Source organism: Rousettus aegyptiacus, unplaced genomic scaffold, assembly GCF_014176215.1.
Source record: "Rousettus aegyptiacus isolate mRouAeg1 unplaced genomic scaffold, mRouAeg1.p scaffold_m13_p_1, whole genome shotgun sequence".
NCBI classification, from domain to species: Eukaryota; Metazoa; Chordata; class Mammalia; order Chiroptera; family Pteropodidae; genus Rousettus; species Rousettus aegyptiacus.
The window spans coordinates 180,825,744-180,846,581 of record NW_023416284.1 but is presented as its reverse complement, the minus strand read 5'-3'; the positions used below and the strand labels follow the sequence as shown (position 1 = coordinate 180,846,581).

Genomic DNA, 20,838 nt, shown 5'->3' with positions numbered 1-20,838 from the left:
GCGCGCTCTCCGCCAGCTGGGGGAAAAGGCTAAAGGAAATGAGTTCCAAATGTGCAGGCTTATCGTCCTTCACTTCAAAGCGGGGACTGGCGAGGAGAGCGCCCGGAAGGTTCTGCTGTGAGCACGGAGACGCCTCTGCTCTCCTTTCTGGATTTTGTGCAAAATAAATAATGGCCGAAAAGCACACGGCTCTTCCATAAACACAGTCTTACCTGAGGGATCCTGGACAATGTTACTTCCAGAAAATTACGTTTTCACAATGCTTTTGTGACAGTCACCGCCAAGTTCGGGATCACGAGAACTGAGCTGAATGCATTTTCTTAGCTGTTTAAAACTTTTAAGTAATGCTAAAGGCATTTCATATTTTCAGAGTGCCAGAGAAAAATGGAAACGCCTTGGAAAGATACATTTTAAAGTACGAATGCCACGTCAACTGTAAACTGACTTCCCTACAGTATGGTTCCTTCCTAACAATAGGCTATAAAGCAAACGGTTTTAACAGAAGCACTCGCTGCCAAGCCAGGAAAAACACCCAACTGTTTAGTGACAAAAGGCAACCTGCCTAAGCCAAGGCAAAGAAACGCGACCACTGGAGCTGGGGGAGCTGGGGGAGCGGGGCGGGGGGGCCCACAGCGACAGACACCACGCGCTTGGAGCGCGCGTGAAGGCTGCGTACACACCGGAGGGTCTGATTCTGGAATCTTCCTGCCACTTTGACTTCAGTGGACCCGCCAGCCTTCTTCACTTGGCAAACCGCAGCCTGTTTATCGCGACAGACCTTCGCTTCGATTTCTCCACAGACGTTCAAATAGAAAGTGTACTCCTTTGCATCTGAAGTATAGTGACGGGCTAGAGAGGAGAACAAACGCAGGGCTCTGTCGCAGCCGTAGGCGCCAGGCTTCCGGCGCTGCTTGAGTCTCACCCCCGTCCCTCCTTCTGTGGACGCCCATCCCGGGGACCAGGGGTCAGCACAGCCCTCCGCTTGCACACGGCCCCTCACCTGCTGCCCTGTTCCTAAGGCCCCCGCTCACCTCTGTCCAGGCTGAGTGGCTTGAGGTCGATGGCAATGTCATGCTGCTCACCACTCAGAGAGCAGGTGCTGCTTTCCAAATAATCCCTGTGGCAGGCGTACTCGGTGACCCACTCGATCTCGAAGCGGCAGTTGGAGCTGGCTGTGAGCTTGGGAATGGTGCCCTACCAAACAGTTAGAAAGGAGCAAAATTAATTTTTGAAAATGCAGTCTAAACGCAGATTTTCCATGCTTCTGAAAAGCTCCAAAGTAAGTTGCTAGGTTTTCACGTTTCTCTTTTTGAAACAGCATCACCCTTAATGTATTTGGGTTATCTGACTTTCAAGAACTCCGTTTACTTGTTATGTTTTTGGTCCCTTTCAGGGTCACACTCCAGCTTCAACCTGTGAGACCACCTGACCTCCAGGTCGTCAGACACCCACCACCTCAGCAAGCGGCCGTGCCTTGTGAAGGGCGTGGGGTCTGTCCCCTCCTTTCAGAGCTACTGTGGAGCCTGCGCCAGATGAACCCCCAAGTTGAGTGGGAACTACCAGGCGTGTGAGCCTTTGGGGGAAGGTGGTCCTTAAACCCCTTCCTAAGATCGCCAAAGGGGCCTCGGGCACACTTCACCGTGTGCTCCATCTGCCCCTGCCCCAGGGGAAGCGGGCGGCGCCGGCCCACTGGACTCTGGCAGCGCGGCTCCCACAAACACGGCTTCAGCACGCACCGCGACGCGCACTGTTCCCTGGCGGCGGTGTCGTCTTTAACCCCCCGTGGGAGAATGTGACTGGCCTGGGGGTCAGACATAGCTGTGCTGCTTCTAGGCACCATGACTCCACAAATGTTTACCCGGCGCCGGCCACGGGCCAGGCGCTCGTCCTCAGCGCTGGCTCCGCAAACACGGGTCCCGTGCTGAGTAAGCGGCAGAGGTGCAAGTCCAGCTCTGCCTGTCTGACTCAAAACTGGAGCTTCAGCCACTCGGCTCAGGAAGTCGGACGTCTGGTGACGGCGTGACGGGGAGCCAAGTGACAGCAGTCGGACACAGAGGCCACACAGTGTCTGGCCCACTTATCTGAGATGTCCCAGAAAAGACAAGTCCATAGAAACAGAAGGTAGACTTGTGGGTGCCAGGACCGGGGGCAGGATCGGGGGGTGACCTGGCACTGGGCACAGGGTTCCTTTTGGGGGTGATGGAAATGTTCTCACACTAACAACCATTAAACTGTGCTTAAAACAGCTGGATTTTACGGTTGGTAAATCCAATGAAGCTTTTTTTAAAAAGACTTACATGACAAGATGAATGTTTACTAAAATCTCAGCTTCTAAAAGCATTCAGATGCCAGCACAAATGCTTAAACACACCTTCCCATGTTAAAGCACCACGTGTGATCCAGGCTAGAAAGGGACCCGCTGGCTGTGCTACCAGCGAATCAGCCCCCTCGCTAACGCGGCTACGTGCCGCGTGCCCCAGGGAGGAGAAAGGTGGCGAGCTCCCGCCTTGCTCCACCGTGAGAGCGCGGAACCGTTCTTACTGAGTGTAGAACAAATAAGAAAAGGAAACAATGAAACCTCTGCCAGCTCGGCAGGCCTGAAAGATTTCCATTCACATGTGCGGGTACAAATGGAAAGTACAAATCCATATTCCTGAACATCGTACTCAGAACTTGCAGCAGGGACTGGTCGGCCCGGCGGGTCTGCAGCAAGCTCCCCCCACACAGCCCCGGGAGTCTGGGGACGTGGAACGGAAAGCTGGCTGGGGCTGCGCGCTCGTCTCCGGACCCCGCCACACAGAACAGGCCGGCTGCCAGCCCGAAACCAGAGCAAATTCCACGTTTGTTTGGGGGAAGGGAGTATGGCTCCCTAGCAAAAGAATTCCACTCCTCCTACTTCATTCTATTACAAGAAGACAGAAATAAATTAGAGGAAAGCCCTTCCCTTCCTCCCTGGGGGATGTCTCCCTTCCATCAGCACCCACATCTGCCACAACGCTTACACCACCACCGCACGGGCAGCACGTGCGTGCGACACCGCTGGGCACCGGCCCAAGGACACCGGCGATCCCACCCTCCAGGAGTTGAAGGCTGTGCTAAAACTGAGTAAACAGCCGGAGGCCAGAGCAATCAAGCTGCCTGGGAGCTCGGGAGGGGGGAGGCCGCAAGGGGGGAGCCGCTGCACTCGGGCCGGCAGGAGCCTTCCTTCCGGCCGTAACTCTCCATAAGTCTCTGACATGGGGGCAGTCGCTGGCCTGCACCATTTCTGCAAGGTCTGCACATCACCCGTATACTCGCTTCTTCCTATGTTTCTGTAACTAACTATTTTTACCTCGCCTCATCCTACCCTTGAAATCACAAGTTTGGGATTATACATAAGGTTTTCAAATATCCACTCAACTCGGCATAACTATGAAAAATTTTTAAATCTGTCTGTGAACCCCTTAAAATCATCTCCTGCAACACTATAGCAAAGTGCCATCCCGCACTAATGCCCAGAGGCCCCTCCAGGTAACTGAGGAAAGCAAACGCTGTTCTACCGGGAGACACACAGGGGACCCAGATGGGGCGACCCAGGAAGCTCTTTGACTGCCCCGTGCCTGCACCCGGCCCCAGCACCCGGCCCCAGCACCCAGCCCCAGCCCCAGGCCTGTGCTCCTCAGGCAGCCCAAGCCAACATGCGCAGCTGGGAGCCACCCCAAGACAAGCCACTCACCTCCCTGCGCTCCGAGGGGCAGACAAATGTCACAGTCACAGCCGGGCTGTGGCCATCACAGAAGTCCAGCTTTCCTCCCTGTTCTTTCACGTAAGTCAGGACAAGCCTGGATGGCACACGTAGAGAAAAGTGTGTTACAAAAGCAGCAGCCGCATTCCGATGACTCTGGGGTCCTGAGCACTCGGCCTGCTCGGCTGCGGCAAGGTAACACGAGACCAATCAAAATGGAAAAGAAGTGACAATACAAAATAACTGATTCCTCTCCATTTGGAAAAAAAAAAAACTTAAAAGCAAACTTCAATGAGTGCTACTTTCCTAAAAAAATAAACAAACTTGTAAATTTAAATACTAAGAAAAGCTGAGTAAAATAGAAAAAAAAAAAAAAACATGTAAATAACCTAACGAAACAGAATAAAAGGCTGAGCAGGCCAAGCACACTTCTGCCCACGAGGCTGCAGGTCCGAGTCCTCAACCCCGTGCGAGCCGAAGGCCTTTGGAAGCAGAAGCCATCCACGCGGCCTCCCACGGCCACGGCCAGGAGGCCCGGGGCCGCTGGAGGGTGTGCTGGGCCCACTGCGGGACGTGCCACCGCTCCTGGCCAGCCAGCCACAGCATAACCAAAACCAGACGGCACGCCTCTCCCCGGAGACGAGCTCCGGCTTTCATTTCACGCCCGCGCTTTACGGAGCCCTCCCCAGCCCTCCTGGAATGAAGAATCACCCGCATGGCACTCAGGACAATGTCACGGGTTGGCTCATACCCGCTCCCACCCCTCAAACTTCATATGTTGAAGCCCTAACCCCTAGCCCCTCGGCAGGTGACCGCACTTGATGATAAGGCCTTTTAACGAGGTGATCATGTAAAGATGAGGTTGTCAGGGTGGGCTGGTCCCGTGTGTCCAGACTGGGACACAGACGTGCACAGAGGAAGCCCAGGTCAGGGCACGGGGAGAAGACCGCCACCCGCCTGCGGCTCCGAAGGACCCCACCCCACTGGCACCTGGGACCTCTGGCCTCCAGAGCTGACAGCAACGGCAGCGCGGGCAAGCCGGCACTGACACACACTCAGGACTCTCCCCACGGTGCACACTGCGGCCACGCTCCCACGCTTCCTGTGGGCATGCGCGTGGGCTGCAGCTGCGGCCCGGACGTGCCGCTGGCTCCAGCCCCGGACGAGCCGCAGCGAGCCATCTATCAGAAGCCCCTGGGACAGGGAGAAAATCAAACTCCTTGGTCCCCGGTCCGGCCGGGGTCACGTGTGGACCTCTGGAGAAACACATCTTTCTGCCAAGTCGGGGGACAAAGGCAGGAGAAGAGCGTGTGTAAGCAGCACAGCTTCTCATGAGACATGAGCCACCCCCTGGGAACGCGGGTGCCGCCGTGCCCCAGTCAGGAAGCAGACTTAGCGCCCTGGAGGAAGCCGGCAAGCTGCCCTTCCTGCCTCTCGCCCAGCAGGACGGTGTTTACAAGGAGCAGATAAGCAGGGACACAGACTCGACCTCGCGGGTGACTTGTCATGGCAAGTATCGGAGTGCACCTCAAGGCAGGTCTTGTTTAAGGAGGGACACATGTGGACGCAAGCTGGATCACGATACGTTTCTACAGTCGTCAGAAACGCGTGATTAGAAAGCCGGCGCGCCAGCCGGCCTACACGCCTGGTGGTGGTGACCAGGAACTGTGCGAGCATGTGTGAAACAGTCGCTTTGCAGGAATCAGCTTGCAGCAAAATGAAAAGCCAGGATCTTGCTAAGGACGACAAACGCCAGCCGCAGACTGACCTGTCCTTGCCCACGAACTTTAGTCCGCCCTTGGGCTGCCCGACGTCGAATGCCTGGTCCCCCCGCACCAGGCAGGCGGCAGTGCCGGTCGGACAGGCACGCAGCTGAGGATCTGAGCCCCGCAGCGAGTCTGCAAAACATTACACACGACACTGGATCAGATTAGGCATCAGGAGTGGTGATCACACTTAACCTTAGGCCCAGCGTCCCTTTAAAAAAAGCGTCGCATTTTTTTAAGTCTCCATAAGTGACATGAGGTAGTACAAGTTTAGAGACAAGAAAGAGCTAGGATCGGATTCCTCTGTAAAACGATGGACAAGCCAGTGGCCTCTCCGAATTTAAGAAATTAGTACAGCACCACCGCCTCCAGGGCTGCAGGGAAGGGGGTGGGGGGGAGGGGACGGGAGGTGCCAGGAAACAGGAGCTATTAAGGAAGTCGTAGTTAAAGAATGTGTCCCCTTTCCCCGAGAGACACCCTAACTTCAGCACGACCCCATTTCAAGCTGTGAACAGACCAGACAACGTGGGCGCTTCGTTTACTAGTGGGAACATGACCAGATCAGGGGAAGAACCCACAGACGGCTCTGGGTTCAAATCGCAGACCCACCACGCACTCCCCCTCCAGCTAACCCTGGTCTAAAGACACGACCCTCGCTGCAGGTCTGGGGGCGGGCTGGGGAAGGAGCGCGCTCAGTGCGTCTAGGTCGACGCCTGGACTGCACAGACTGCCAACGGCAACGGCCGGAATCGCACGGCCGCGCCTCCCTCCGCGGCGCCGCTGCGATCGTCACCTGGGCTTCTGCTTGACTACGAGAGCAGGAACTTCCCATGCGGTCAGTGCTGTGATTCGGTGTCTCAATCAGTGCCTAGCGCACAGTAGGGGTTCCAAGTTAGTTCCCGTGAGCGAGTAAATATCGGCGGGCTTGGGCTTTAACTAAAGCCTTCGCAGCCGACGTGGGCGGCCGTTACCACCTCTTCTCCAGTGTGCTGCAGGAGCCACCAGGTGATGAGGAGGACGGTGACCCCTGAGGTCTCACGCCTGCATCACGGGGTTTCACTAGCAGGTGGTCCCAGTCCACAGCGAGCTCTGCTGTACCGCGTGTGTGGGCTCCTGGGCCCCACGGGGACGCACGGTGGACAGACCGTTTGGTTTACTGAAGACGAATGTGAGGCAGGTGCCCCTCGGTGTGCAAAGAGTTAAGCCGACGGCAGGAAAGCTACGACTGTCCCTGAGGTTGTGAGGGTCACTTCCAAGCCCGGGGAGGCTCGGGGCCATTTCCTGGGGAGGGAGAGTATCGGGGCAAAGACTGAGCACCCCCATGAGAACCAACGGCGCCGGAGCTCCGCTCAAACAGCCGGTAAATCGGGAAGAAGAGCACTCTCGCAGGGACACACCCAGTGGGTGCGATAGCCCGAAAGGTGATAGGGAAGACCAGAAGTCTAAATGTTTTCTACACTAAAATAGCATATTATTTCAGAATTCAAGAGTCTTTGAGACTTCAATTTTTTAATCAAATTTGAGCTATAGACCCATCTAAGACAAAGACTTTGTCTATCAACCTTTTCCCAAAAGAACAATAAAAGCTGTCGTTAGAGAAAAAAAAGAATGACGTAAAAAACCTGAAGCACAGAAAATGTAAATGATCGCCGGTCACTCTTGAACCCTGTATGTGGTATATTCACTTTTTAAAACTGCTTAGAAGTAAACAAAACGGTACATACGGTACATGTACAATTTAAAGAATAATAACTGTAAACTAACACTCATGTGCTTATCACTCAGCAATACTAGCCTATACTGTTTATTTTAAAAAATTTTTCCAAACTTTCCTAAGGCCAAAATCCTGTGCACTGTATGAGAAATAAGAATGGAAGGAAAACACAGGAAAAAATGAACTTTTTATTAGTCGATTACGAGCAAAGCTCACTACCGGCACAGCCGGCACAGCCGAAGGCCCGGCCCCGGCCCGCAGGACCAGCAGCTCACGGTCCCGGAAAGGAGCATCGCGCCAGCTCCTAGGAGTCGCTGCGGCGCGCGCTCGGGCTCAGCGAGCACTTCTCATGGCCCCGTCAGATAAGACCGTGTACGGCCCTCAGTTACTTTAGCAAAGACACCCGAGCTCCTCACACCAGTTCTGGCACCTTCAGAGGAAGCGAGGCAAGAAGTCAGCCCGGAAGGAAACAGGCGTCGTGACCAGGGGCCCCAGGACTCCGGGCAGCCTCTCTCCCCTACCGGCCTGCAGCTCCAAGCCGAGGGGCGTGGGTACGCACAGCACGTACCTTCACCCCCGGCCCCCCGGGAACTGTGACTCCACCCTGCCTCAGCTGTCCCCAGCACACCCAGTCGATCCGTCCCTCCCCCCACCCTTCCCCATCGCACTGGAAGTGAGATCTACCTGGGAATCCTGAAACCCAGGTGTCTGGCAGAGAACACGCTGGGACGGACCAACAGTGTGGAGGGTGTTCGTGATGGAATCGGAACTAACTGGGACCTAGGGCTGGGCTGTACGGAGACCATGGTGGGCCGTGGATATCCGAGTAGGTGGGTACGGGTGGGAGGGAGCCTTCTGGAAGTCTCTTCGCCCCCACGCCCACGCCCCCCAAGATTCAGACCTATGTCTCTGCAAACATTGATGAACAGAGTGGTGTCCGGGTCAGAGTCGTCCACCGAGTAAGCACCGCTCAGCTTGATCAGAGGGTTTAAATCATGCTTCCTGAACTCTCCATCAAACGCATAGCACGGAACCTAGGAGAGAGGACAGGAAAGTCAGTCTTCGACACACACCTTTTTGGGGCTAGTGGCTCAGTGAAGCCTATGACCGATGTCACGTAACACTGGCCTCCGGTGCTTAGGGTCTATCAGGCCATGATGCCACCGAAAAAGCAAAGGCTTATAAGCACTTCACCGGCTCCAGAGTCAGGATCCTGCTCACCCGCGTGCGCCCGCGCCTCTGCACCCATCCTCACTCGCCCGCGCCGGCCCCTCTTCCCTCCCCACACAGCAGTATCGCCCACCTGACAAAGGTCCTCCCTTGTCCGTCCACCCCCCAGCTACCACCCCACAGCTGTGACGCTTACAGCAGAAGTCCCTGCCCTGCCCACCCTCGTCACCTCCTCCTCCCCGCCTTCCAACCTCTCCTGTACGTGGTCCCCACTCCACCTAAACCACACCTGCCAGGTCACCTTCAACTGCCCCCTGTCAGATCTGATGTTTACACCCCGCCTCCCGCCCACTGGGCTCACAATGGTGAGATTCTGGCTTTGAGGGTTCTACCTGTTTCTGAGGGCAAAGTGTTCAAGTTGAGAGATCTGCCCAAGACTAAAACGGCCCTGGTCACCCACTTGACACCATCCACCACAGTGTCTTCGCTTGAAACGCCCTGTGAGTCTTATTTCCCGAGTCATGCACCGGCATCGTTTTAATCATGCTTGCAAAGGAACATTCTAAAAACCCATGTTCTCTGCAATCGTTCAAGGTAGTTTGCTTCCTCATTTCCTACGGATAATTTCCCTACGATTTTGTCTTTGAGACTGAGGCTATTCAGAGGCGGGTCCATTTACAAAGGTTCGTGCTTAATATTTAGCATCCGAATTTTTCTTAGATGCTATCAAATCTGCAGGAGTGCTCTGACCCCGTGACCTTCGCCCCAGTCCTGTTTTCTGAGATTTCATGGACAGCTAATGGATTAAGTCAAACAACTCACATCTTCTCTCAGCCTCAGGGGACACGTGAACTCATTCCAACCAGATCCTTAGAGCAAAGTCTCCCACAGCTTCCAAGGCCGATCGGAGATCTTTGTGATACCGAGGGAGGCTGGCCGGCTAGCATGACGCACGGAGAGCTGGCAGAATCGGAAGGCCAGACGCCAAGCCTAACGCCGTGTCCCACAGAAGAGCAACTCAAATAAAATAAAGGTGTCCTACGGGCTGTCACTAGGTTCCAGCGAAAGTCACCAGCATCCACAATCCCGCAGACCTAAAACTTGTCATTCCCCAGCAAGATAATACAGAAACACAAACCCGAGAGGGGAGAGATTCAGCTGACAAGTTAGGATGGGGGATAAGGGGCACCTCTCCAGCTATAAAATGAAAGAAAAGGGAGTCTCCCCCACGGCTCGGGGGGAAGAGGGGGCCGCATGGGAAATAACTCGTAACTCTGACCTAGCTCAATTCCACCAGAGGCTTGAGGGATCCTGTAAGCAAGGCCCACAGACAGACACGCAGCCCAGAGCGGTTAGCAGCCGCTGGCTGGCTCTCTGCTCCAGGAAGGAGCAGCAGACACACCCTACGCAGCGCCCCACAGAGCTGGAGCGAGCGTCGGAAAACAGCCCGGGCTCCTGGGGAAAGTCCTCCCACTTCCTGCCCCACGAGCAGGCCACGAAGATGCTCATGAGAGCGGGAACGCAGCAGCCGCAGGAGGCGGTGGTGCCAGCCCCACACTCCACACACCGGATGACCCCGTTAACACTGTGCCTGTGTTAGCCGTGTTCACGTGGCTCCCGTAAGTTCTGAGCTGTCCGTGTTCCCAAGACTGCTATGGCAGGGGACGTACGTCCACAATGTTTTAAGGAAATCATTATCTAAAAACACCCTACCCCAATTCACCGAACAAGCATTATGGTGGTAGTTTCAAGAGGCCCCGTCTGGAATTACCAGGATCTCTGCCCATCCCGAAGCAGCCTAAGCCTGACAAGGCAACACTAACAAAGGAATGAGGAGACGTCCATAAGGTGTGGAAATCAAGAAACACTGACTCTAAACCAATCCGTTCTTTTTTTTTTTAAAGGAATGCTGAGTGTTTCACAAGCATGGAAAACACTTCACATAATTTTCGAAGTTATACCGTAGCCTGTACTATGTAATCAAATCCTACTGAAGACAGAGAAGAGGGACTGTGCCTCGTCATGCTCTGCTAGCAGTGACGGCAAGGCTATTTTAGCGGCCATCATGCTCTTCAGTTCTTTCTGCCTAATGCATCTGCAGCTAAGAAAGAAAGAAATTCAGGTTGTGACCAGAGAGATGCCCTCCACACCTTCAGTCCGTGAGCTCCTGAAAACAAGAAGCTTTTCTAAACGTAATGAAATGTCGACTGCTTATCCCACGACAGCCCTCAGTAGGTGGAAACTGAATGAATTAAGCCCCAGCTGCCGACCGGAGCTGGAGATGATCGCTGAGAACAAACTGCAGCATGTCTCATGCATCTTTAGGTAAGCCGCTAAGAGACAGTAAATGTCGCTGTTTTGAGGAACACACAGTAAAGCTCCCTACTCCACCCTGAAAAGAAGACAATTCAGAACAGGACGTGTTTCTCCTGCAAAGGGCCACACAGAAAATATTCCAGGCTTTATGAGTCACGTAGGTCCCCGTGACGTAGTCTTCTTTGTTTCTTTACCACTCTGTAAAAACGTAAAGATCGTGCTCAGTCCTGGGGTGGCGCACACACAGGCCTGGGGCCGGACGTGGCCCGTCGGCTGTACTCTGTGACTCCTGATCTACGACGCAAACGAAAGGGAACACCAACTGCTATTTATGTCTGTAATGTGGAAAGCAACGTTTCCCTGGGTGGTGGGAGACACAACTGTCAGCTTCGCAACGCGAGGGAGGGGGCTGGAGGCGCGGTCCAGCCAGAAAGCATGGGGAGGCTGTTGGGCTGGGCGTCAGGGCCCCCGGGAGCACCCGAGGGGCCGGGGGAGGCCTGTGGTCTCCGGGGAGCAGGCACGTCGCCTGTGGTTCTGAGCGGCTTTCCCTGCCTCACGGCACACTGGCCGGCTAAGTCTAACCTCCATTTTAAAATTTAAAGCTGAAATCCGACACCATCTCCCACTACCAGCGTGGCTGTGCTCGGCCTTCCTTCTCTCTCTCCCCACACTGGAAGCGTTTCCCAGCCAAGCGCTCCTCACGCTCTTTGCCGCGGGCGGCATTTTGCCTCTGCCGCTCCCGCATCAGGCTGTCTTTGCTTCTGTAGACTGCCGTATTTGGTTTTATTTTTTTTTTTTAAACAAACTTCTCTCTTTTCCCGGTTCCTAAACGACACTGTATTAGCCCATCAGCGAAAATGAGCCCCATTTGTCAGCTCTAGCTCCTAAGTGAGTCTTTGACCTCAGTCCTTCAGAACAGAAAACCCATTGAAGGGAGACGAATCAAGCCACGAAGGCGGCTGCCACGGTCAAGACACGTGTGGGAGGAGAGAAGCGGCAGAGGGAAGAGCTGTCTGCTCCCGGCACGGCCCGGGAAGGCCACACGGGACACCCGATTTCAGAGGCTCTAGTCCTAGTGGACGGGATCCTTCACGGATCACCAAGAGTGACTGGACGGGACATGAGAGAAAGAGCAGAAGGAACAACAACGGTCGTCCAGCCTCTGAGGTGAGCCAGCAAAGAACCAGGGGGCTTGGGACACCTGGCCCAGACGCACGGTCCAGAAGACACCGCAAGCCCCATGTGGAGATGGTGCCCGCAGCGCAGTGAACACGCTGACTCCCAGCTCGATCACGCTACTTAGTTACTGAATTGCACAGCACCAGAAACCAAGAACTAACTTGCCTTCCGTGGGTGAACCCTTCTACTTCAGTCACATCCTGTGATATTTTAAATGCCCTGTCCTAAAAATAAGAACCACCTCGTACAATTTTAGCAGTTAGATCACATGATATCGCTGCTCAATGAAGTTTGAAAACTAAAAGAGATTTCCACCCTAAAAGGTTTGTGTATTTCAAATCTTAAGGCTCCCAGAATATACATCACAAGCACGTAACCTTGAAGTGCCCTTGTTACCTCTTTATTAGCTTTAAATGTGTCTTTCTTGCAGGCTGCATTGGTCCTCCACTCAAAGTAGTGCACACAGTCTGCTGTGGCTATAAATTCAGGAGTTCCCTATTAAAAATAAAATTAAAAGTTACCATACTGTACATTGTGAAGTTTTCTTTTTTTAAAGTTAGAAAGAGTCAAGGCTCATGAAAATTTTTAAAGTAGCAAAGAGGGGGTGGGATGGGTGAACGCAACTGTTAGCTCAACGAGGTCATCACGAAGTTCCCAAACCCGACAATTCTGAAACAAAAGCTTCATGAAATCATGCTGGAATTTTAGTATAATCAGGCCAAAACTGTTCTCTTGCCCCAACTATGCAAGTACAGTAAACTCATGGGAAGGAATCCTCAGAGTCCTTCTGTTCTCAAACTCCAAATGTTCTCCTAACCAAATGCCAACAAAATCCAAGCCAGAAAATGTGACCTCATGCTTCCTGTAAGCCAAGGGAGGAGGCCCATCCAAACTTGACCGAGTTCGTAAATCAGCCTCGCTTCAGACACCCCCACCCACCCACCACCCACCACCCCTCGAGCCTAAGGGGAGTCCCCCTCCCCCATCGCAACCAAGACTGCCTCCAAACTCAGACACGCCATGGCGGGAATTTACCTCTATACTCTCAAATGCAATTCTAAGGAGTTCTTTGCAATTCTGGTTCTTTTATGAAAAACACAGAATTCTTGAAGGAAATCAGTTAAAATGAAAACAGCAGCTAGCTTATTCAGTAATACGGACTTCCACATTTCACATCACTGCCGACAGATTTTTTTTTTCCAAGGTTTCAACATGAACAATAGAGCAATTGATAGGTTGGTCCAAACTTAACAATATAAGTTTTATTTTTAAAGTTCTTCAGATAACATTATGGATCTGAAGATACAATAGTCACGCCATCAAATTCTAAAATCATATTTTAAAGCAATCTTGTAGCCACCTGAGTTTCACTGAACCTGATTGTTGCAAACACTTGGGTCCTCACTCTGATTAGAGAACATTCATGGGATCTGTGTACAAATTGCTTTTCCTAAAAGCTAGCAATTATTTACTGAAAGTCTCTTTCTAAATAGCAAAGATTAAAGTAAAAAAAAAAAATCACATACGATATGCAAAAAGCAGAAACAAATCATGCTTTAAACAATGATATCCCCTTTCGACATTAGTAAAACCCAAAAAGGGTGGGAACCCCATTCCCGTGGCCAAGGCTTTTCCTAGATAGATGTCGGCCTCTCCAATTTAATGTAAATGAGGAAATAAAACATTAAAAAAAAACCACATATTACCCTAAAATCTATCAAAATGAAATGCTGAGAGAAGAGATTTTAGGAAAAAAAAAAATTATGCCTGCAACGTAAGCATTAAACAGTGCTTGGAGTTTAAACACACTAATCACTCTGAATTGCAGTAGTTTTACATAGGATGCAAATCAAGTTTCACTTAAAAGTTGTAACTATACACTTGGGATTTTTTACTTATCAGTTCGTGATTTGCTTGGGGTTTCTGTTTATCTGTTTCTGTTTGCAATTTTGCTCACTTATTCTTCCTAGCACACAGGCTATAGCAAAACCTCCCGAGGAGCATAAATTTTTAACAAAGGGAAAATTATAAAGTGACCCTGTGGACTCACCAAGGTCTTCCCACATAGGAAGGTGATACTACTCTGGACTCGATTTGTTCTTGGCTTCAAATCGCATTTCACTGTTGTGTTGAACTCCAGAAGAGTTCTGGTGGCACTTTTCAAAAGAGAGTCGCCTATTTGGAGAGAAAAGAGCATGAACAAGCCGTAAAACACTCAAAGCTGTACAGCTGTTTCCAAGCATGAGCGAATTCAAAGTGGTACTATAATTCATCTGAAAGGTTATAAACTTACAAAATGTCCCTTCCCCAGAACCCTCCATCTCAGGAATGGCGTCCCCATACACCCAGCTGTTCAAGCCCCAAACACATGACACTGAGTCCTAGCTTGCGCTCATCTACCACATTCAACACGTCAGAAAGTTCTGTTGGTTCTACCTAAATCTCGAATCCATCCACTTCTCTCCATCTCGATTACTACTAAAACCACTGTCATCTATCTCTCACCTGTACTCTGGCGCTAGCCTCCTACTTAGCGCCCTTGTGTCCAATTTTGTCTCATCCCTCACTAACTCCCCTGCCCCAGTGAGATTAAAAACATTTATTTATCAGACCCTATAACTTGGCTGCTGAAATTCTTCAATAACGTCCCATCATACGTGCTATAAAACCAAAGTTCTTTAGAATGAGCCACAAGTGGGGTGATCATGTCTCAGTTTGCCTGGGACACTGCTGTAATAAAATAAAAAGTCTACACAGCAATATGATAGTGAATGGCATTGCAACACATAAACTGGCAGACTAGAATAGAAACCAAAAGACTAGAACGGAGAACGCAAAGCCATGTGTGCAAATCGAACTTTAATCTATGACACAGGACATATTAGATCAGTGGGCAAAAAAGACTGTTCTAGAAATGGAACAAAAAAAAAAAGTGGCAATACATACAAAAAATAAAATTGGATCCCTACCTATCACCATATACAAAAATCAACTCTAAATAGATTAAAAATGTAAATGTCAAAAGCCAAACTTTAAAACTTAGAAAATTTTGAATCTTAATGTAGGAAAATATTTGAGAATCAATAGTGTTAACTACCAAAAAATTGATAAAGCTGACTTACTAAATTTAAAAGTGTCTATTCATCAAAAAATAGCTTAAAGAAAACAAAAACAAGTTATAAACTGGGTTATACACAGAGCTGGCAAAGAACTGGCATCAAGAATATATATACATACTTACACACAAAAAAACAAAACAAATATAAGTCTAGAAAATAAAAGAAAATGAATGACTTCTGACTGACAAAGCACAAAAAGGAGAGATAAAGAAAAATCCACACCTAGCCGAAATATGGTAAATTTTAACATCAAAACCAAAGAGAAAATTCTTAAAGCTTCTAGAAAGAACAGATCACATGCAATAGATAACTGAAATATGAAACGGACAAAACATGATCAGACAGAAAAAAAAAACAAACGTCAATAAATACGTGAAGAGACGTTCAACAGCACTGGCGAACAATAAACTGCAAAGCAAGATCGAATGGTATACCAATTGCGGCCATTCCATTGACAAAAAAATTAAATGCCAAATGTTGAAGAGATGGTCCTGAGATCGATGCTGCTGGTACAAACTGGTACGGCCACTACATAAGTCAGCAAGGCATTATGCTCCAAAATTAAACCTTCACATACCCTATGACTGAGCTATTCAATTCTTCCAAATATGCAAAAGAGAAAACCGCACACACGTACATATATAACAAGAAGCAAGTGAAAAAAAAGAACGTCTCGAGTTCTTCACACTAGCAAAAACCTGGAAACAAACAAAATTCTCATTAACAGAAGAGTGGAAAAATTAATTTTCATTGATCCACACGATATTACATAGGAGTTAGAAGGAATAAGGTACAGTGTGAGGCAACAATATAGTTGACTTTGAGCGATACTGTTGTTACCACTTAAATCCCAAAAAACTTGAAAACCACATTTACACACACACACACACACACACACACACACACACAAAGACTAGGGGTGGGGGGCTGAAGAAATGAGAAACAGAGGAAGAAAGTTTTTAAACATAGAACGTGAGCTAATGATTAATTCCAGTGAAAAGGGAGACAAGAGGCGCGGGGTGGAGGGACAAAGACACCTAGCTAGTGGTTGTCAAGTCCCTAGATTTTGTTAGAGATGTGGTTTATTACATTATCCAAAACAACTAATTAAAAAAAAAACAAAAAGAACTAATTTTAAAAAAAAGAAAAGAAAAAGGTTAGTACACAGATTAATAGCGAGTGTAATAATGAACTCGGGATTATAACTGGTCCAATATGATACACACATCTGAGATCTTTTTTTAAAAAGAGAAAAAAAACGGAGTCAAAATTAAGATGCCAGCTGGAGACCAGGTAATGGATTTCAGAGATGCCTTACATCATCGGGCCGACAGCACAGCGGTTCTTTATCCTGCCTACCTACGTGCAAGGGTCTGCCTGAAACTCCCGAAGTCTATTCGAAAATCTTTTTTTTTCTTTTTTTTCTTTTTTTGTCTTATTTTTTTTCCTAAAACGGCACAGAAGCGCTGCTGAGGCTCCGGGACCGAGGACAGCGCCCTATGGACAGCGCCTTTTAGCCCCGCCCACAGGGGGTGTGTCTAAAGCTGGGAGACAGGGCGGAGCTTCGGTGCGCCCCTGCAGCCCGGCGCTCCAGGAGACTCAGAAGGCGGGCCAAGCTGGTGGGAAGCGGCGCACACGCTGCAGACACAAGAGGGCGCTCAGGGGCCGCAGCCCCCCACCTTGAAGACCCTCCCCCACGCCTCCTGTTCCCCCACAACGCGGCCCGTTCCGGCCCTGTGCCCAGAGCTCCTGGGGCTTCTCATAACTGCTGGGCCCACCCTGAAAACGAAACGAGAAGGTCCCTGGCCTCAGGCCGAGAGGGATCCGGCAGCGCTCTGCCGCCGCGGCACGGGGCACCGGCATCCCTCATCACCAGGCCCATCGGGATCGCGCCTGCCCGTCTTTCTCGCCTTCCTCCTCTGCCCGATCCTCCGCCAGGCGGCCGAGACCGGCTGCCAACCCGGGCACCCGGGGAGAGGCCACAGCGAACCGCGGCAGCGAACCGCGGCAACCGGCCAGCCTGGCCGTCCTCCCCGGACAAGAGCCGGGCGAGGACTGCGGGGCGGCGGCCAGCACGCCAGGCCCACGGCCAGCTCCCGAGGACGGCGCCAAATGGGCTGGGCCGCGCTCGCCGGGCCCGCCAGACCGCGCCGGGTCCTCCAGACCGCGCGCCGGGCCCGCCAGACCACGCTCTCCAGGCCGGGTCCGCCAGACCAGACCGCACTGGCGGGGCCCCACCAGACCAGAACGCGCCGGGTCCTCCAGGCCGCGCTCTCCAGGCCGGGTCCTCCAAACCAGGCTGCGCGCGCCAGGCCCGCCAGACCGCGGTCTCCCGGCCGAGCCCGCCAGACCAGGCCGCGCTCGCCCAGGCCCGCCAGGCCGCGCCGAGTCCTCCAGACCGCGCTCTCCAGGCCGGGTCCGCCAGACCGCGCTGGGTCCTCCAGACCGCGCGCTGGGCCCGCCAGACCGTGCGCTGGGTCCGCCAGACCGCGCGCTGGGCCCGCCGGACCGCGCCAGGCCCGCCAGACCGCGCGCGCCAGGTCCTCCCGACCACGCTCTCCAGGCCGGGTCCGCCAGACCAGGCCGCGCTCGCTGGGCCCGCCAGACCAGGCCGCGCTCGCCGGGCCCGCCAGATCGCGCCGGGTCCTCCGGACCGCGCCGAGCCGCGCGCGCCAGGTCCTCCAGACCGCGGTCTCCAGGCCCAGTGCTCCAAATCAGACCACGAGCTCCCGGCCCACCAGACGGCGCTCTCCAGGCCGGGTCAGCCAGACCAGGCCGAGCTCTACAGGCCAGGCCGCGCCGGGTCCTACAGACCCTGCGTACCGGGCCCGCCAGGCCGCGCTCTCCAGGGCCCGCCAGGCCTCGCCGTGTCCTCCAGACCGCGCTCTCCAGGCCCGCTCCGCCCGACCAGGTCGAGCTCGCCCGGGCCCACCAGACCAGGCCGCGCTGGCAGGGCCCCACCAGACTAGACCGCGCCGGGTCCTCCAGGCCGCACTCGCCAGGCCGGGTCCTGCAGACCAGGCTGCGCGCGCCAGGCCCACCAGACCGCGGTCTCCAGGCCGAGCCCGCCAGGCCAGGCCGCGCTCGCCTGGGCCCGCCAGACCCAACCGCGCTTGCCGGGCCCGCCAGGCCATGGCAGGTCCGCCAGACGGCGCTCTCCAGGCCGGGTCCGCCAGACCGCGCCGGGTCCGCCAGACCGCGCGCTGGGTCCGCCAGACCGCGCTCTCCAGGCCGGGCCCTCCAGGCCGCGCTCGCCCGGGCCCGCCAGACCAGGCCGCGCTCGCCAGGACCCGCCAGACCAGGCCACGCTCTACCGGCCAGGCCACGCCAGGTCCTCCCGACCCTGCGCACCAGGGGGCCCGCCAGGCCACGCTCGCCCGTACCCGCCAGGCCAGGCCACGCTCTACCGGCCAGGCCTCGCCGGGTCCTCCCGACCCTGCGCGCCAGGCCCGCCAGGCCGCGCTCGCCCGTACCCGTCAGACCAGGCCACGCTCTCCAGGCCAGGCCGCGCCGGGTCGTCCAGACCCTGCGCGCCAGACCGCGCTCACCAGAGCCCGCCAGACCGGGCCGCGCTCCGGGCCTGCCAGGCCTCGCCTGCAACCCTCGGCGTCCCCGACCGAACCCAGCCGAGCTCGCCACTCGGCCTCGTTGAGGCTGCATGGCCTGATGATCCCAACATCGCGAGCGGCTCCAGGGCCCACCGCGCGGCCGCCGGGCCTCGCCAACACATCCATCAGAGCCTGCCAGGCAGGCAGACAGCCCTCTCCGTGCTAGTCACCGGTGTGCTCGACTTAGGCGTCCCTCGCTACTTTCCTGTCTTTATTGTGTCGTGTCCTTCAAAGTGGACTATCCATGTTGTTTCACCAAACTGACGAAGAATTCTCTCTACCCAGGTTTTCCTCCAGCTACTGCCTCATTTTTCTGCTCCTCTTTATATCAACGCTCTTTAAAAGAGATTTCTATTCTTGCTACCACCGATTACCCTCCTCAGATACTCCCCCTTGTCTCCTGCACTGGCTTTTCCCCCAAGAGCCACAAGACTCACTCTCTCAGCGCCAAGTCTTTGCTTACATGTCACTTTCTCAGCAACACGTACCCCACTTAATAACCCTGAATACATACCCCCGAAAACGCCAGCACTCCCCCTCCTTCCCCTCCTTTTTTACAGCACTCATCACATTCTAATGTACTACTTAGCCAGTGTTGTTTTTGTCTGTAAGCTCCATGAGAAAAGGGCCTTTTGTCTGTTTTAGTGACTGATTCATTCGAGTATTTGTTATAAATAAATGAATATTAAGTGTTGACTGTTTTAAAATATAATTTATTCATATATGTTTTTAGATGTGAATTAACCAAGTAAATCAAAATAAAATATACAATTTATTGAACCATTCCCCCATAGAGTTAGGTTGTTCCAGCATATTTGCCACAATTAACACTACGAAAAAAATACTGTACAGAAATCTATGTACAGTACTGATTCCTTTATTGGTAATATTTACAAAAGCAGGTTATGAGAATATATATTTTAAAATTTAACAGATACTGCCAGACTATCAGGAGAGACCATCCGTGAGACAAAAACATGAGTTAAATCTAAAACTAAACCAGGTATCTTAAAATATCAAACAAGTATATTATTTTAAGAAAATGAATATAGAGCTTAAGAGGAAAACATACTTTCACATCTTACTACTGAAAGATGCAAAATTCAATCCAGTGATCAACCTGGATGGCTGTTGTAAGATTTCTCTAAGTGTACACATGAGCCACAATTTAAGTATCACCTAAAGTCAGGACCAGTCTCCTGAGTAAATGAAGTCACCTGACACAGCAACTACAATCAGATTCACTGTGTCCTACCAGGTCACCAAGAAGACAGCCAGAATCCCAAGCTTTGGTGGTGAGTGACCTCAATTAACACTACCCTAGCAGGCACATTGCTTCAATTAAATGGGCTGGTAAAAGGGTTCCTGAAGTGTATCTACAAGCTTTTAACCCTCAGATTAATTAAATTAAAACCATAATATTCATATTTAGGATGTTATGGGAATTTGAACATATTCGGTACTTTTACAGACTTGCAATGTTTGTTATAACCAATTCAAAGGTTACAACTGAGCATCTGATTTAGACTGTGACACAGGATGAGAACATCTAAGAATTTCAGGTTCATATTTATAAGTTTAAAGTATTAAATGTAAGTGTAATGTGTTAAATTTTTATTACTGCTTAAGTTTTCATTGTCAGATCACACATCTGAAGTACTGTGAGAGGAAATCAAATATATAAAATGTATAAATCATTTTAAAATGTGGTGATGATTCAACTAGGTTGTAAATGGAACCAAATCTTGTTCACAGGCCCAATAAAAATGACTGCTAAACTCTGCTACAGGTTTATATATGTAACAATATCATTTGTCTAAGGAAGAACTGATGTATAATTTTCTTTTTTATCAAAAATAATGTAATATTATTTAAACCAAAGTTTAGGTTTTAATATTTGTTTCTGAGTATAAAAATTGCCTTTGTGGGCACTATAAAACTCACATCAATTATCTGTCCTAAAGGGTTGCAGATGACCATCCTCCTATAGCAACATATATGAATATGCCCATTTCAAGGCTCCTTGCCAACAGTCTATGATAAAACCATTTAACTTCTGCCAATCTGAGGAAAAATGAGATTTCATTATTGCTTTGACTTGCATTTACACCTGGCTCACTAATGAAGTTGCACTAACAGTCAGGATTTCCTCTTTGTGGACTGCCTGTGCTTAGACTGCCATTTTTACTCCTGGGTTGTATTATCATTTAAGAGAAGCTCTTACCTCCTCTCGATTATATTT

General features: G+C 51.6%; 1 protein-coding gene and 1 long non-coding RNA gene across 2 annotated transcripts in view; both read right to left on the bottom strand.

Annotated features, from left to right (window-relative positions):
- IGF2R (insulin like growth factor 2 receptor) overlaps window positions 1-20,838 on the bottom strand; it is a 96,183-nt gene that overhangs the window by 53,976 nt on the left and 21,369 nt on the right. Inside the window, exons 3-9 of the mRNA XM_016152752.2 lie at window positions 13,920-14,044; window positions 12,266-12,364; window positions 8,106-8,238; window positions 5,493-5,622; window positions 3,716-3,821; window positions 1,032-1,194; window positions 681-849 (exon numbers count right to left, since the gene is read on the bottom strand). Of these exons, the coding sequence (XP_016008238.2) occupies window positions 681-849; window positions 1,032-1,194; window positions 3,716-3,821; window positions 5,493-5,622; window positions 8,106-8,238; window positions 12,266-12,364; window positions 13,920-14,044 (925 nt within the window). The remainder of the gene's footprint in view (window positions 1-680; window positions 850-1,031; window positions 1,195-3,715; window positions 3,822-5,492; window positions 5,623-8,105; window positions 8,239-12,265; window positions 12,365-13,919; window positions 14,045-20,838) is intronic.
- LOC118603948 lies at window positions 7,303-8,098 on the bottom strand. The gene is made up of 2 exons (XR_004951495.1): window positions 7,889-8,098; window positions 7,303-7,634 (listed from the first exon to the last, which is right to left on the bottom strand). It is a non-coding gene; the product is annotated as an uncharacterized LOC118603948 (long non-coding RNA).